The 14,001-nt window shown below is 42.9% G+C and overlaps 1 protein-coding gene across 1 annotated transcript; it reads right to left on the minus strand.

Moving 5' to 3' along the window:
• LOC109846546 (protein DETOXIFICATION 18-like) lies at positions 2,055-9,783 on the minus strand. The gene is made up of 7 exons (XM_020415793.1): positions 9,500-9,783; positions 8,318-8,862; positions 7,516-7,602; positions 7,101-7,157; positions 6,772-7,010; positions 6,567-6,685; positions 2,055-2,276 (listed from the first exon to the last, which is right to left on the minus strand). The coding sequence occupies exons 1-7, from the start codon at positions 9,758-9,760 to the stop codon at positions 2,154-2,156; spliced, it is 1,431 nt and encodes a 476-aa protein (XP_020271382.1). The 5' UTR covers positions 9,761-9,783; the 3' UTR covers positions 2,055-2,153.

Here is a 14,001-nt window from a genome sequence, read left to right on the forward strand (position 1 = left end):
ATTTGGCTGTGACACGCGGCGGAAGCGTTGATATACCCGAGTATATCGACCGGCAACCGCTGGCAAATACAAAGATCTGTCACGAGAAAAACGGGCATAAAAGGGTTCCGAAAAAAAAGCCCTTCCAAAAAGCAAGAGATTTTGAAGCATGGCATCCTCACATACTCAAGAAAGGGATATAAGGCAAGCACGCATACTTCGTCTCGATCAGTGTCATCCCCCGAATCCCCCGCGTGGGGATCTAGAAGTTGCTATTAGGAAAGCGTAATACACAGCCCGGAACATGGCTCGAAGAGAAGGCCACGAGACTTCAATTTAAGATATACACAACTATCAATTGTGGAAGAAACCTCGGCGTTCTCTCCACACTCAGGTCCATCAAGAATCATACGATCCGTACAGCCGAGAGAGGCTCCTTCATAAAAGTAAATGTAACGGCTAAGGCCTAGGTACTCTAAGGAGACATCGACGGTGGATCCGATTGACAGGGTCTGATGATAAGAGCTCTTATCCAAGACCTCCTCTCTCCTCTTGTTGAGCACACCGGGCACTCTTCACTGCAGCAGGGCTTCGCCAAGCTCTCCAAAAATCCTCTTAAAAACAAAGGCAAAGGGGTCCTATTTATAGGAAACGCCAAAGAGGAGAAACAGAGAGGACAGCAGCCACCCAACACACGTGAACGGCCACCCTTGGGAGTCATCACACGCACGCAATTCACATCGGAGCACACACCCTGGGTGTCTCGGAAACTACACCACGACGCACACACACACACTCACGGGGTGTCTCGGATTTCCGGAGTTCTGAGACACCCTAGGGTGTCTCGGAAATTCCGAGACACCCCTGGGGTGTCTCGGAATTTCTGAGACACCCCTGGGGGTGTTTCGGAACTCCGAGACGTCCGTAGGTGTATTTGATCGTTTCTCCCGTAGATTCTTCGTACGAACTCGGATTTGAGTGATTCCGGGTGCGTTGGATGCGTGACGAAGAGTTCGATCCGCTCTGATGGTTGGATTGTCTTTAGAGTGGTCGAGGCACGGAGGGCATTGTCCTTTTCGTGAGCAGTGCCGGGCTTCCGATTGGCACGGGTCTTCGTTGTTCCGAAATCCTATCCGCTCACGTGGCTCCTCGATTCACTTCAATCGTTCATCGACGTCGATTAGGCTCATGTGGGTCGGATAGTGACGTTCATCGTTGTTCTTTAATACCGAACCGTTTGTGGAGACCTATAGGCAATTTTCGATGCCTACAGTGCACTGGAGTACTAGTGACAACATAAACTAACTGTAAGTCATGGTAATTAGTTAAACAAGTTCATGAGAGTTTTCTGTAATTTATGTTGTATAGAGGGGTCTTAACGAATGGGTTGTGAACTTTATCCTTCTTTTTTATTTACGTGACGTTATCAACTAGAGCTATCCTAATCTTATATGCATCATAATACTGGTCTTGGTTTGACGATGTTTGGGTCCTGAATTTCTCCTACATTCTTGTGATATATTGCATGGGCAGGCTCTGAAAGCTGAAGGTCAGGTATGGCTACTCTCAAACACGGACCCAAAGGAGGACATTGTGCATGCCAACGACTCCAAAACAGAGATGCAGGTCGATGACGATCTAAAGGAGTTCTTCAGGAGCATTGTTCTGCCCACTGAAATGTAAGAAATCGAGAAGGATCTTGTGATGGATGGGTTGAATCCAGCAACTGACACTGAGAACTGAGAAGAGAAGTTCCATTGCTGAGGCCCTTGGAGTGCCGTCTCAGCCCATGAAGCTAAAGAAGAAGGAGAAGGGCGTCACTAAGAGGACCAAGCTCATTAATGCTCATTTGCCAGAGCTTTCTGAAAATTTGGAAGGCTCTTCTATTCTTGATAATGAAGGTAATCAGATTCTTACAGTCTTGCAATATTAATTCTATATACCTGACATCAAAATTTGTTATATCATTTTTCTTCATCTATAATAAAACAAACATAGAGGCCAGCTTAGTCCACCTATGAGAAAGCAGGGAAGCAATACTCTTCATATCAGATATTTCCAAATGTTTACCATATTCAACTGTTTGCATGCAAAAAATTATTTTACCATCAGTACCGATAATACCTTCTATAACTAGATCTCCATATGATGTTCTCTTATAATATATAGTCCAACTAAACAAGCAAGCGTTCATACCGAGCTACTAAATCCAACTTAGTCCACTTGGAACGAATAGTGATAATTAGCAGAGTGGTCGCTTGACAAAAGAGGCCACAGATTAGACCTAGCCATAATCCCTGCAAGAATAAAAGAAAAGGTGTTTACAACTTCTCATGCATAGTTGTGATTTCAAATAAACTAATAGAGAACATGTATATGTTGGGAATTTAACGCCTAAATCCACTAATGCAACAGAAACGCAGTATAGAGAACAGTACACCAAGATTTACGAGGTTCGGCAACTGCCTACGTCCTCGGGAGCCACACAGTTAATTTCTTATTTAATCTAACAAGAAATTACAAGTTAAGAGCAAATCTCTAAACTGAGATTCCTCAAATTAAACACTGTAGCTACAGTGTTAATACCCACTTTAAAATACCCTTTTCTCTTTTCTCTCTCTTCTTAAACCCTTTCTTTATCTCCCCTCAAATCCCTAATTTGAGAGCTGGAGATCAAAAAATAAAATCGCTGCTGCGTTAAGGGGCTTCGCCACCGCCGCCAGAGAAAAGTCGGGGGAGAGAGCAGCAGGAGCTAGGGCATCGGGGGGGGGCCTGCGACATCTCCGAGCTCGTTGGAGCTCCTCCGCCGTCGGAGGTTGGTATCCACCTTCAACCTAACAATCTCCCACTTGGAGACCAAACCGACGCCAACAGACTATCTCATCAAGCTCCTCTCCTGTGTGGCTCCGCCCTCATCATCTATGCATGAAGGCCAACTGAAGTTGCACACAACTTCAGTTTCTGAAAGGTCGCTGCCTTTGTCAACATATCCGCTGGATCCTTTCTTCCTTGGATATTCTGTTGAAATCCTCTAACAACTTGTCGGGCTCTGTATCTTCTGGAACCATTCTGCTCCTTTTTCACTCGATACACCCACTTGTTGTGACGTGCCTTCTTCCCCATGGGCAACTCAGCTAGTCCCCATGTCTGGTTGGAGATCAGAGATTTCTTCTCTTCTTTCGCAGCAAACTCCCACTTGCTCGCATCTCCACTCTGACAAGCTTCATCAAAGCTTTCAGACTCTCCTCCATTTGTCAGCAACATATAATTCATGTATCTGCTGTTAGGCACAGGAGGACGAGTACTTCTCCTCAATATCGGAGCTGGTGCGTCGGGCTCCTGCGCACCGTTCTGTCCAACAGGCTCTTCTGGCTGAGGACCTTCTGCATTGGGTTCTTCCGAGAGGTTATTCGGAACATCATCTGCATCTACAAATGTTGACTCGCTCTTTGAGTCACCGTCATCTGTCTTGTGCATGTCCTTGTACATCACCTTCTCGTTGAATGTCACATCTCTGCACCTGATCACCTTCTTGTTTTCGTTGTCCCAAATGCGGTAGCCGAACTCGTCTTCACCATACCCGATGAATGTGCATTTCTTGGACTTGGGATCAGGCTCATTCCTGCCTTGATCACTTATATGCACATAAGCTACACAACCGAAAACTTTGAGATGTGAGAGGGTTACCTCCTTTCCGCACCATACCTCTTCTGGTATTCTGTGCTCCAATGGAACCGATGGACCTCGGTTGATCAAGTAAGCTGCTGTGTTGACTGCTTCTGCCCAGAACTGCTTCGGTAGGCCTGACTGCGTCCGAATGCTTCTGGCTCTCTCTGTCAACGTTCTATTCATGCGCTCAGCCACACCATTGTGCTGAGGCGTGCCGGGCACGGTCCTCTCCATTCTGATACCGTGCTCATAGCAGAACTTCTTGAATCTGGTGTCTTCATACTCACCACCATTGTCTGTTCTGAGTTTCTTTACCCTCAAACCGGTCTCATTCTCGACCATGGCTTTCCATCTTCTGAAAGCCTCAAACACTTCTGACTTTTTCTTCAGAAAGTAGACCCATACTTTCCGAGAGTGATCATCAATAAAAGTCACGAAGTAGTGTTTCCCACCAATCGACGCGGTGGTTGTTGGTCCCCAAACATCCGAGTGAACAAGCTCTAGATTCTGCTTCCTGGGGGGTCTGCTACTTGCCTGAAAGCTAACTCTCTTCTGCTTTCCAAGTATGCATTCTTCACACACATCAATCTCTACTGATTGTAAACCTGGGAGTTTTCTCTTTGTGTGCATAACCTTCATCCCCTTTTCACTCATATGACCGAGTCTCTGGTGCCACAGCTTTGAAGTCTCATTGCCTGCCGCAACTGAGATCGAACAACGTGCACCTGCTGTCATATACAGGGTACCAGTCTTCCTACCTCTGGCAATCGTCATTGCGCCCTTCGAAATCCTCCAGTCATCTCCATGGAAAGTCATCGTGTAGCCTTCACTAGCCAGCTGGCTTACTGAGATTAAGTTCCTCTTCAGGTCGGGAATATACCTGACATCCTTCAGCTCCCATACTGACCCATTCAGCTTAATCTTCACTACACCTTTGCCAATAATGGCACATGCTTGATCGTCACCAAGATATACATTTCCAAGGTTTCCGGGGATATACTTCTCGAGGAATTCTTTCTGAGAAGTAGCATGGAATGATGCTCCCGAGTCCAACACCCAAGACTCCTCCTTGCTCTCCAAAGAGCATATCAGCGCATCATCTCCTCCTGAGGTGGAGGCAACATTCACATCTGCATTTGCCTCCCACTCCTCCCGTGCACTCCTGCACTGATTCTTGTAGTGCCCGGTTTTCCCGCACTTCCAACACTCGATAGCCTTCGAACTGTTGGGATTTCTGGATTTGGATCTCCTATCATCTGATCCATTTCCTCTGGTTGAACTTTTACCTCTTGACTCTGTATGCAATACTGAAGAGGTTGTTGCTTCACCCGACTCTCTCCGTCGGATCTCCTCACTGAGAACCAGATCACGAACGTCGTCAAACTTCAACTTATTGCTTCCCGATGAGCTACTCACAGCTGTGACCGTAGCGTTCCAACTCTCTGGTAGGGAAGACAAAAGGATCAACGCTCGAACTTCCTCATCAAACTCAATATCAACTGAACTCAATTGGGTCGTGACTGTATTGAGTTCATTGAGATGATGTGCTACCGATGCACCTTCCGCCATTCGCAGATTGAACAACCGCCTCATCAAATGGACTTTATTTGAGGCTGATGGCTTCTCATACATATTTGAGAGTGCTGCCATAAGATCTGCCGTGGTCTTCTCCTTTGCAATGTTAAAAGCAACATTGCGGGTTAACGTCAAACGAATAACCCCGAGGGCCTTTCTGTCTAGAAGATTCCAATCTTCTTCCTTCATACCCTCCGGCTTCTTCCCCGAGAGAGGTTGATACAGATTTTTCTGATACAGATAATCCTCTATCTGCATTTTCCAGAATCCGAAATCTGATCCATCAAACTTCTCTAATCTCACATTTCCCTCATCTGCGGCCATGGCTCCCACTTGAATCTGACTTTCTCTAGATCGTTTCACGCTCTGATACCAGTTGTTGGGAATTTAAAGGCCGAAATCCCCTTATGCAACAGAAACGCAGTATAGAGAACAGTACACCAAGATTTACGAGGTTCGGCAACTGCCTACGTCCTCGGGAGCCACACAGTTAATTTCTTATTTAATCTAACAAGAAATTACAAGTTAAGAGCAAATCTCTAAACTGAGATTCCTCAAATTAAACACTGTAGCTACAGTGTTAATACCCACAATAAAATCCCCTCTTCTCTTTTCTCTCTCTTCTTAAATCCCCTAAAACACTGTTGAAGCCTGGGAATTTAAATCGCTGCTGCGATTTGAGAAAAAAGGAACGCTGCTGCGTTTGGGGTTTTTCACCGCCGCCAGAGAAAGAGGTCGGGAGAAGGAGGCTCGAACGCGAGGGTCGACGAGCTTGAACGCGCGGGTCAGGTCGTTCACACCGAGGGTCGCGTTCGTCGAGCGAGGGTCGCGTTCGCCCAAAGCCACCATCGCGTTCGTCGTCGAATTCGCTGAGTCGACGCTCGCCTGCTCCAACCTGGAGCTCGTCGGAGCTTCGCCGGAGCTCCTCATCGTCGTCGGAGGTTGGTATCCACCCTCAACCTAACAGTATATGTATGCATATGAGAATGTTATCTGTGAATGTATATATATATATATACACACACACATATATATGAACTACTATACAGCTCAATTCCATGATAAGGCCACACCTTATAGAATTAATTTAGTGGTCCCAATTCATTATACTAGAAAAACGTGCAGTAGTAACATTTTTATGTGCATATTACGGTGTTCCCTAGTACTTTCACCTAACAATGGGCATAAATGCTTCTAAGTTTCCGTGCATATGCAAGATCAATTGATCGAGTACCTTAGATATTGTACGTATGTATGCGTTTAACAATTGTGATATCAACATATCCATACAATTTCTAACTTCCTGGTGGTAATTGTGTACATTTGAAATGAAAGGAACATACCTTATCGTGAACCCCAAGCTTAAATCCAAAGAGAAGCGCTAATGGCACGCCAATGAGATAAAATGCCACAAAATTGGTCCAGGCTGCTAAGTGTTGCCAACCACATCCTCTAGCCACTCCTGCAAGAAAATTTCAGGTTCTGAATTTTCATATAAAATACTTTTTAAACAAGGGAAGAAACATGCAAATTTTACTGAATGATCACCTGATAGAACTCCCTGTGCTGAGTCCAACAATATAGACGCTGCGAGCAAGGGAGTCATAGAAGCAAATTCTTGAACGATTGAGGGGTTGAAAGTAAAAAACCTGGCCCAAAGATTGTGACCAAATGCTAATAAAAGAAGAACAGAGAAGGCAAGAAAGCAAGAGAGCTTTAGTGTCACAGATACAGCATTTTTTGCTTTCCTGGTGTTTCCAGCACCCATCTCATTTGATACACGAGTGCTGTAGGAATAATAGAGTTAGATACCATAAGGAGTAGTTGTCAAAGGATGGAGAGTTTGTAATGCAATTGACAGGAACTAGTTTGCATACCTCACTGCTGCACTGAATCCATATGTGATCATAAATGAAATGGCTTCCGTATTGACACTGTTTTTAAAAGCAACACTTAATTCCGGCATGCGCATATTTGCATCTTGGGGGAAATATGTAATTGCAGATAGACCCCCCGCCGTGGTATCTCTATTTTGAGTTTACCAACCCCTCTAATTTTATTATTGCAGGTAGACACCCTTGGGTGAAATTTTTGACTCTTTCGTCATCAGAGAAAGAGAAATTTGTCTTTTGATGAATGGGTCGACCGAGGGTAAAAGAGCCAAAAATCTCATTCAAGGGATATCTTCAAAAATAAAACTAGCGGGGTATCAAAGTTCAAACCAACAATACCACTGGTGGTCTATCCGAGTTAACTCTTTTTTAAATTGAGAGCAAGGGGAAGCAAGCATACCACATAGCAATAAGTGAAGTACTGTTCTCAGAGTTCGGCATCAGGCCAGCCAGCAACACCAAAATCTCGAAAGCACAATATTCCAAACTATGGAAACAAGAAAAGATTCAAAGTATTGTAGTTTAAACTTGGAATAAGATTTACATTATGATAATTAACTAAGGCAAGGATTCTCTGAATCGTTATTTTTTTCCTTCTATTTTTGTAGATAAGGGTGCATAAACGTGGATTTTCAACATAACAGTCACGACAAGAGGAGCAATTCACAGCATTGATCAAAATTGTAACAAATAATCCCCTTGGAGCTCATCACATATCATACTGTATTTCTCCTAATGAGTTCAAATGCACGGTGAAATTTCACTTTGTATTCTTTTTTGAGAAATGTTGATTTTGTATTTCTTTCACCAATATATGCTATAGAACAAATTTTTCTACATCTCTAAGATAACATAATATCTACACCTATTTGAGTCCTGTAGTATCATTGTTTTGCACTCACTACCCCCGTACTATCATTTTTTTTGAACTTACTACCCCTGTAGTTCATTGCTGCAGATATAGATCCCTGGGTTAAAAAAAAAATTCTTTTAACCCTTGGTGACATTCTGGCAAATATTACCCCCGGGTAAATATATTTAATTATCTGAATGAAAAAGAGTCAAAAAAAAAAAAAAATCTAACTCAGAGAGTCTATCTGCAACAATGAAACTACAGGTGTGTTTAGAGCAAAATAACCATACTACTGGAGGTCTATCCGCACTTAACCCTTCACAAGATGACATATAAGCTGAGTACTCACAAAACCATCACTGCAGAGGGTATAGCCAGCTTCAAACTAGGAAACACGTGTTGGAATGATTCCATCGATAATCCTTCCCAAGTGTATCTAAATTTCTCCGAACAATTGACATATATCGCCAACATAAGTACCGAGATCCACAGTGATATCGAGCCACCCAATGATGCTCCCATAAAACCGAAGCCCAAAGTATGTACCAACAAATAAGTCAGCCCCACATCGAAAACTAGAGGAAGTACAGAGAAAAAAACCAACGGAATCACCACCGACTGAGTTTGAAGAAATCTCAGCACGCATTGGAGATACGCGTATGCGAATAGTCCCGGTATCAGAAATCTCAAATAGATACAAGCCATTTTCGCTACATCGGGATCTTGATGCAGCCAAATTAGTACAGGTTCTGAGAAATACCATGAGAAGGAGATCAGGATTGAGAAGAATGTAGTTATGATGATCGATGATTGTAAATATATTCCTAGCATTCTGTATTGTTTTGCGCCGTATCCTTGACCACATAGAGTCTCAAGGGCTCCACTCAAGCCAGTCTGAAACGGTAGACAGATTAAGAGCAACAATTGTTATGTAGTGAAGGTAATATTTATTGCACTAATGTTTAAGATTATGAAAATGAAAAGCTTTTGGGGGATGACATAAAACTGCTGGGATAATGTTATACCAAAATGTTTAAGTGAATGCAAGCATTAGAAAGGTTCGAAGGTTTGAATGACAACATCTGAAAATATGCAGGACACATTTTTTCGGTTATCTTTTTCCTGCCCTTGAACTTTGATGCTTATCAGTTGCATATCACAATTGATGAAATTGAATTGAGAAAAGAAAACTGTTTATATCAGCATAATACTCATGAGCGCAGTGCATTTAATATCCTCAACCATACAATCTCAAATGCGCGCTGAGATTTATATGCAAAATGATGAATATGTAGGTGTTATGCAAAATGATGAATACGTAGGTGTTATTTTCGGAGATCTCTGGATATGTGAAATGGCACTGAACAAAGATTTCCAAAGCTATTTAAAAAAACCAAAAAAATCAAGTGAATTTCTTTGAGAATATATAATGTCACTTGGGTCTGTGACAGTCTCAACTCCTAATTAACCTCATGAGCCTAAAATTTAACCCGAGAAATTGATCAAATAACCCAAAAAATCAATAATTTACCATGAGGGCAATTCCAGTGACAGTTCCCCAAGAATTTCCCAGAGTAGCTCCAGCGAGCTCAAGATCACCAAGATGACCAGCAAACATGACAGATGCAAGGGTAACAGCATAATATGACATGTTCGTGAGGATCATTGGAACTGATAACAGCAGCTGAGTCTTAGCCTCCTTCACATCTATAAATTTACTCAAAAACCCATAAACTCCTTTTCTTCCTAACTCCTCATCTGACTCCATAACAAGAGGAGTTGTTGCAGCCATGGTTGCTTCTTTCTCTGCACTCTCTTTGCGATAGTTGGTGGTTGAACTCTGTGCTACAAAATTACAACACGTCAATGCACGTCGTAAAAATTTAAAAAGAACTGGGGGCTAACACATAACCCTTTGAACTTTTTTTTTTATCTCACCCCTCAAAAATTAGGGAGTTTTTGTGAAATTAACGAAAATTGAACTAGTAATTAAGACTTAAAGATTGTAATGAGGTGGTCACTTGGAAGTTGGAACTACCTTCGTCCTTAAATGTATATATAATATAACTTTGAAGGAGTTGTATGAATCATATATATATATAGGAAATAAATCTGATTTCTTGTAGATCTAAACATAATGAATTGATATTATATCTTGAAGTTTACTTCACCTACTAAATCTAATTTATGGAGTGACAATGAGAGTTGGGTGTCATAACTCATGGTTAAGTTCAGATGAGTGGGTCTGCATGATGAGATATTAATATGTAGAAATAGATAAAACCCTAATCAATCTTTATTGAGATCATAAGAGAGATATATATAGCCATACAATGTGTTAAGGTTAATGGTAACTGTTCTATGTACCCAATACTCATACTTTGAATCAACTACTATCTATTTAACACTCCCCCTCAGCAGCTGGAGCATGATTATAATCTATCATGCGCAGCTTGTCACATATAGTAGAGAACACTTTGAAGATGTAGGCCTTGGTAAGAATATTCAGCAAGTTGTGATTGAGGACGGAGTGAATCGTAGAGATACTAATCTCTTCTCCCAAGCATACTCATGGAATAAAAATTGGCAGTCACTTCAATATGTTTTTGTCCTCATCATGAAAATACAGATTCGTGTGCAATGTATGGCAGATTGGATTGTCAAAATGCATAGGCAGTGGGTCCGAGGTTGAACGAAGACCAAGGTTCTGCATAACTTTCGTAGCCACACGATCTCACAGCAGTGTGAGCCATTGGGCTCCTGTATCGGCCTCTGACTCAGACGCGAACTACATCTTGTTTGTTGCTTCTCCAAGTGAGCAAGATACGGCTCCATAAAAGTACATGAAACCTGAGGTTGCTTTCGTGTCTCGCATATCTCTAGCAGTAGCCAGGATCAGAGAAAGGCAGAAATGGCGAGTATGGCCATAGCTTTCTATATAGCAATCCTTACAGGGCAACTGCTGATATAATGCAAATCTTTTAGGGCAGCTGTCAATGGACTTCTCGTAGGTTTGTGCATAAATCTACTAGTAAGCCTGACACACGGGCAAAAGTTACTATCAGGTCTGGTAACTGCTCAATAATTAGTTACCCAAATCATTCACTGTATTTGTCCAGCAGTCTTCTAGTAAGGGTATCATCACGCCACAATTTAAGATTTCCTGCCATTGGAGTGTTGAAGGTTTGCATCCGAGAGACCTGCTTCTTCTAGTAAACTCAGCACATACTCCGTTTGGCGACACACAAGCAGCGCCATGCCTTTGATATGGCAACTTCAATCCCAAGAAAATTATTTTGGTTTTCGCCATGTCTTAGTGACAAATGACGGTTTAGATACTCCTTGGTCCTCTATTAAGTGCAACGAATCCTCCCAGTGAGCAGAATATCATTCAACATAAACGGCTAAGAAATAAGCCAACAGTTTGTTGTGCGTCGGAAGACAGACAGAGTGATCAGAATGACAGCGTTTGGAAACCAAACACAGAAATCACCTTGCTGAAGTTGTATCAACAGGCTCGCGGACTCTGTTTTTAACCCATAGAGGGCTTTCTCTAGTCTGGCAGACAATATTCTCAGCACCCCTGAGCACATACCAGGAGGTTGCCTCGCATATAATGTCTCGTCCAAATCGACTCATAAGAAAGCATTCTTTCACATCTAGTTGATGCTAAGGCGCAATCACAGATTAACAGCTCAGAGAGAAGAGAATAGGATATGGAGTTTAGACCGCAACAGGAAGAAAAAGTTTGAATTAATCAAATACATATGTTGAGTATATCCTGTAGCAATAGGCGAGCTTTTTCTATGCAACATAGGTAACCAGTCAGAGGCGATATTTCAAGGTATACCCATCTGCAGCAACCACCAGGTTGCACAGTAGGGAGAAGAGACATATCCCAAGTTCCCCTAGAAAGCAGTGCCTTCATCTCTCTCATTCCCTATCCAATGTTTCCAGGCGGGTATAACAAAGCTTCTCATGTGGACTCGGGTAAGAGATATAGTGGACAGGACAAAGCAAATGACGAAACCAGGATGGCGTGAGACGGTCATAAGAGAGCTAAAAAGAGAGAGAGGATATTTTGGGCAAGACGTTTACCTTTACGAAGAGCAATAGGAACATCTAAGTCAGAAGAGATATGGGGCTCGACATGAGATGGACCTGCAGCTGGAGAAGAGGAGTCAGTTGGAACAGAGACTGGCGTATGTACTTTAGGACGGCGAGAGTACGTCAGTAGAGGCTGTGGTGCAGCAGCAACCGGAGCAGATACCGGAATAGTAGTGGGAGCTGTAGATGGTAGAGGTACCTGTGGACTGACAGAGGTAGTGGAACCAGAAGAAAAGTATGGGACAGACTCAAAGAAGGTAACATCAGCAGAAACAAAATATCTCCTGGTGTTTGGATGATAGCACCTATACCCTTTTTGAGTACGTGAGTATCCAACAAACACACACTTAATGGACCTAGGAGATAATTTATCCAACCCAGCAGTCAAATCCTGAGCAAAACACGTACAACCAAAAACTCGAGGAATCACAGAAAAACGTTTTTTAGCAGGATAAAGACAGTGGAATGGTATCAAACCATCAAGAACAGAGGAAGGCATTCGATTAATCAAATAACAGGCAGTGAGGACAGCATCAGACCACAAGTACTTTGGAATATTCATATGTATCATCAGCGTTCTAGCAACATCTAGAATATGTCTATGCTTCCTCTCAGCAACTCCATTTTGTTGTGAAGTGTGAGAGCAAGAAGTTTGATGAATAATACCATTAAGAGCACAAAAATTTGAAACGTTATTTTTCATATATTCCAAAGCATTATCAGTACGAACAGAAGTAGAGAACTGGGTTTTTATTTCATTATAAAAGAGTTCAATAACATGCGAGACTTCAGACCTCTCTTTCAACAAATATAGCCAAGTCATGCGAGAGAAATCATCAACAAAAACAATGAAATATCGAAAACCCTTCACAGAGGGAACACGACAAGGACCCCAGACATCAGAATGAACTAACTCAAACGCAAAACTACTGCGTTTATCGACACGACTCTGAAAAGAAGCACGATGGTGCTTACCCAGTTCACATGACTCACAACCTAAAGAAGAAAGAGAAGACTGAACAGGAACTACCGATCTAAGTTTCTGTAGTGAAGGATGACCCAGACGCCAGTGCCACAGTAAGGTAGAATCAGGCTGTGCTGCAACAAGACCAGCACCCGACACACTATCGTCCAAATAGTACATACCTCCTCTCTCATGAGTAGTAGTAGAAACAGGTGAACGAGTCGACTCGGCATCGGCCACTTGGGCCCATTGAGGACGGCCAAACTTCTCCCAGCACTTCTCAGAAATATGATTGGTCCTCCCACAGTGACTACACTGACGTGAACCCCTATCAGAATCACCATGTCGCCCACTAAAGGAGCCACGTCCTCCCACAGACTCACGACCACGACCACGACCACGACCGCGGCCTCTGCCTCGACTAGAGAACATGGCAGACTGATCCACTGAATGTGGAGAAGGTGCATTAGTAGCAGAAGTAACACCAGTAGAGACCTGCATGACTCTGGAGAATGTAGCAGTCAGGGAGGGAATCGAATCGCCACCCAATATTTGTCCCCGTACCTGAGACTGTAAATTAGGGTGCAGTCCAGAAAGAAACTTGGAGACAGCCAGATCGCGGCGATACCCCAACAATGTCGCCGCATCAGCTACTGCAGGCTGATGCATTTCTAGTTCGTCTATCAGTCCCTTCAACTCACCAAAGAACTCTGGAACTGTCTTATCGCCCTGTTTGATCGCAAATAGTCTCTCATAAATCTCAAAAACACGGGAAACATTCTTCTCATTCCCGTACATAATCTTCAGGCTGTCCCACATTTCCTTTGCAGTGGTTAAAAACATAACACTGCTACTGATCTGTGCATCCAAACTGTTGAGAAGCCAAGTCATAACACAGTAATCAGAGGAGAGCCATGAGTTGTAGGTGGGATCAGATGGTGGTGGTGGAGATGCCAGAAGAT

Source organism: Asparagus officinalis, chromosome 7 (assembly GCF_001876935.1).
Source record: "Asparagus officinalis chromosome 7, Aspof.V1, whole genome shotgun sequence".
Lineage (NCBI taxonomy): Eukaryota > Viridiplantae > Streptophyta > Magnoliopsida > Asparagales > Asparagaceae > Asparagus > Asparagus officinalis.

Coding starts and splice junctions, on each gene's coding strand:
- LOC109846546 (XM_020415793.1), bottom strand. CDS start 9,760: ATGGCTGCAACAACTCCTCTTGTTATGGAGTCAGATGAGGAGTTAGGA. Junction 7,011..7,100: donor GGATTCAGTGCAGCAGTGAG/GTATGCAAACTA, acceptor TTATTCCTACAG/CACTCGTGTATCAAATGAGA. Junction 6,686..6,771: donor AGCACAGGGAGTTCTATCAG/GTGATCATTCAG, acceptor ATTTTCTTGCAG/GAGTGGCTAGAGGATGTGGT.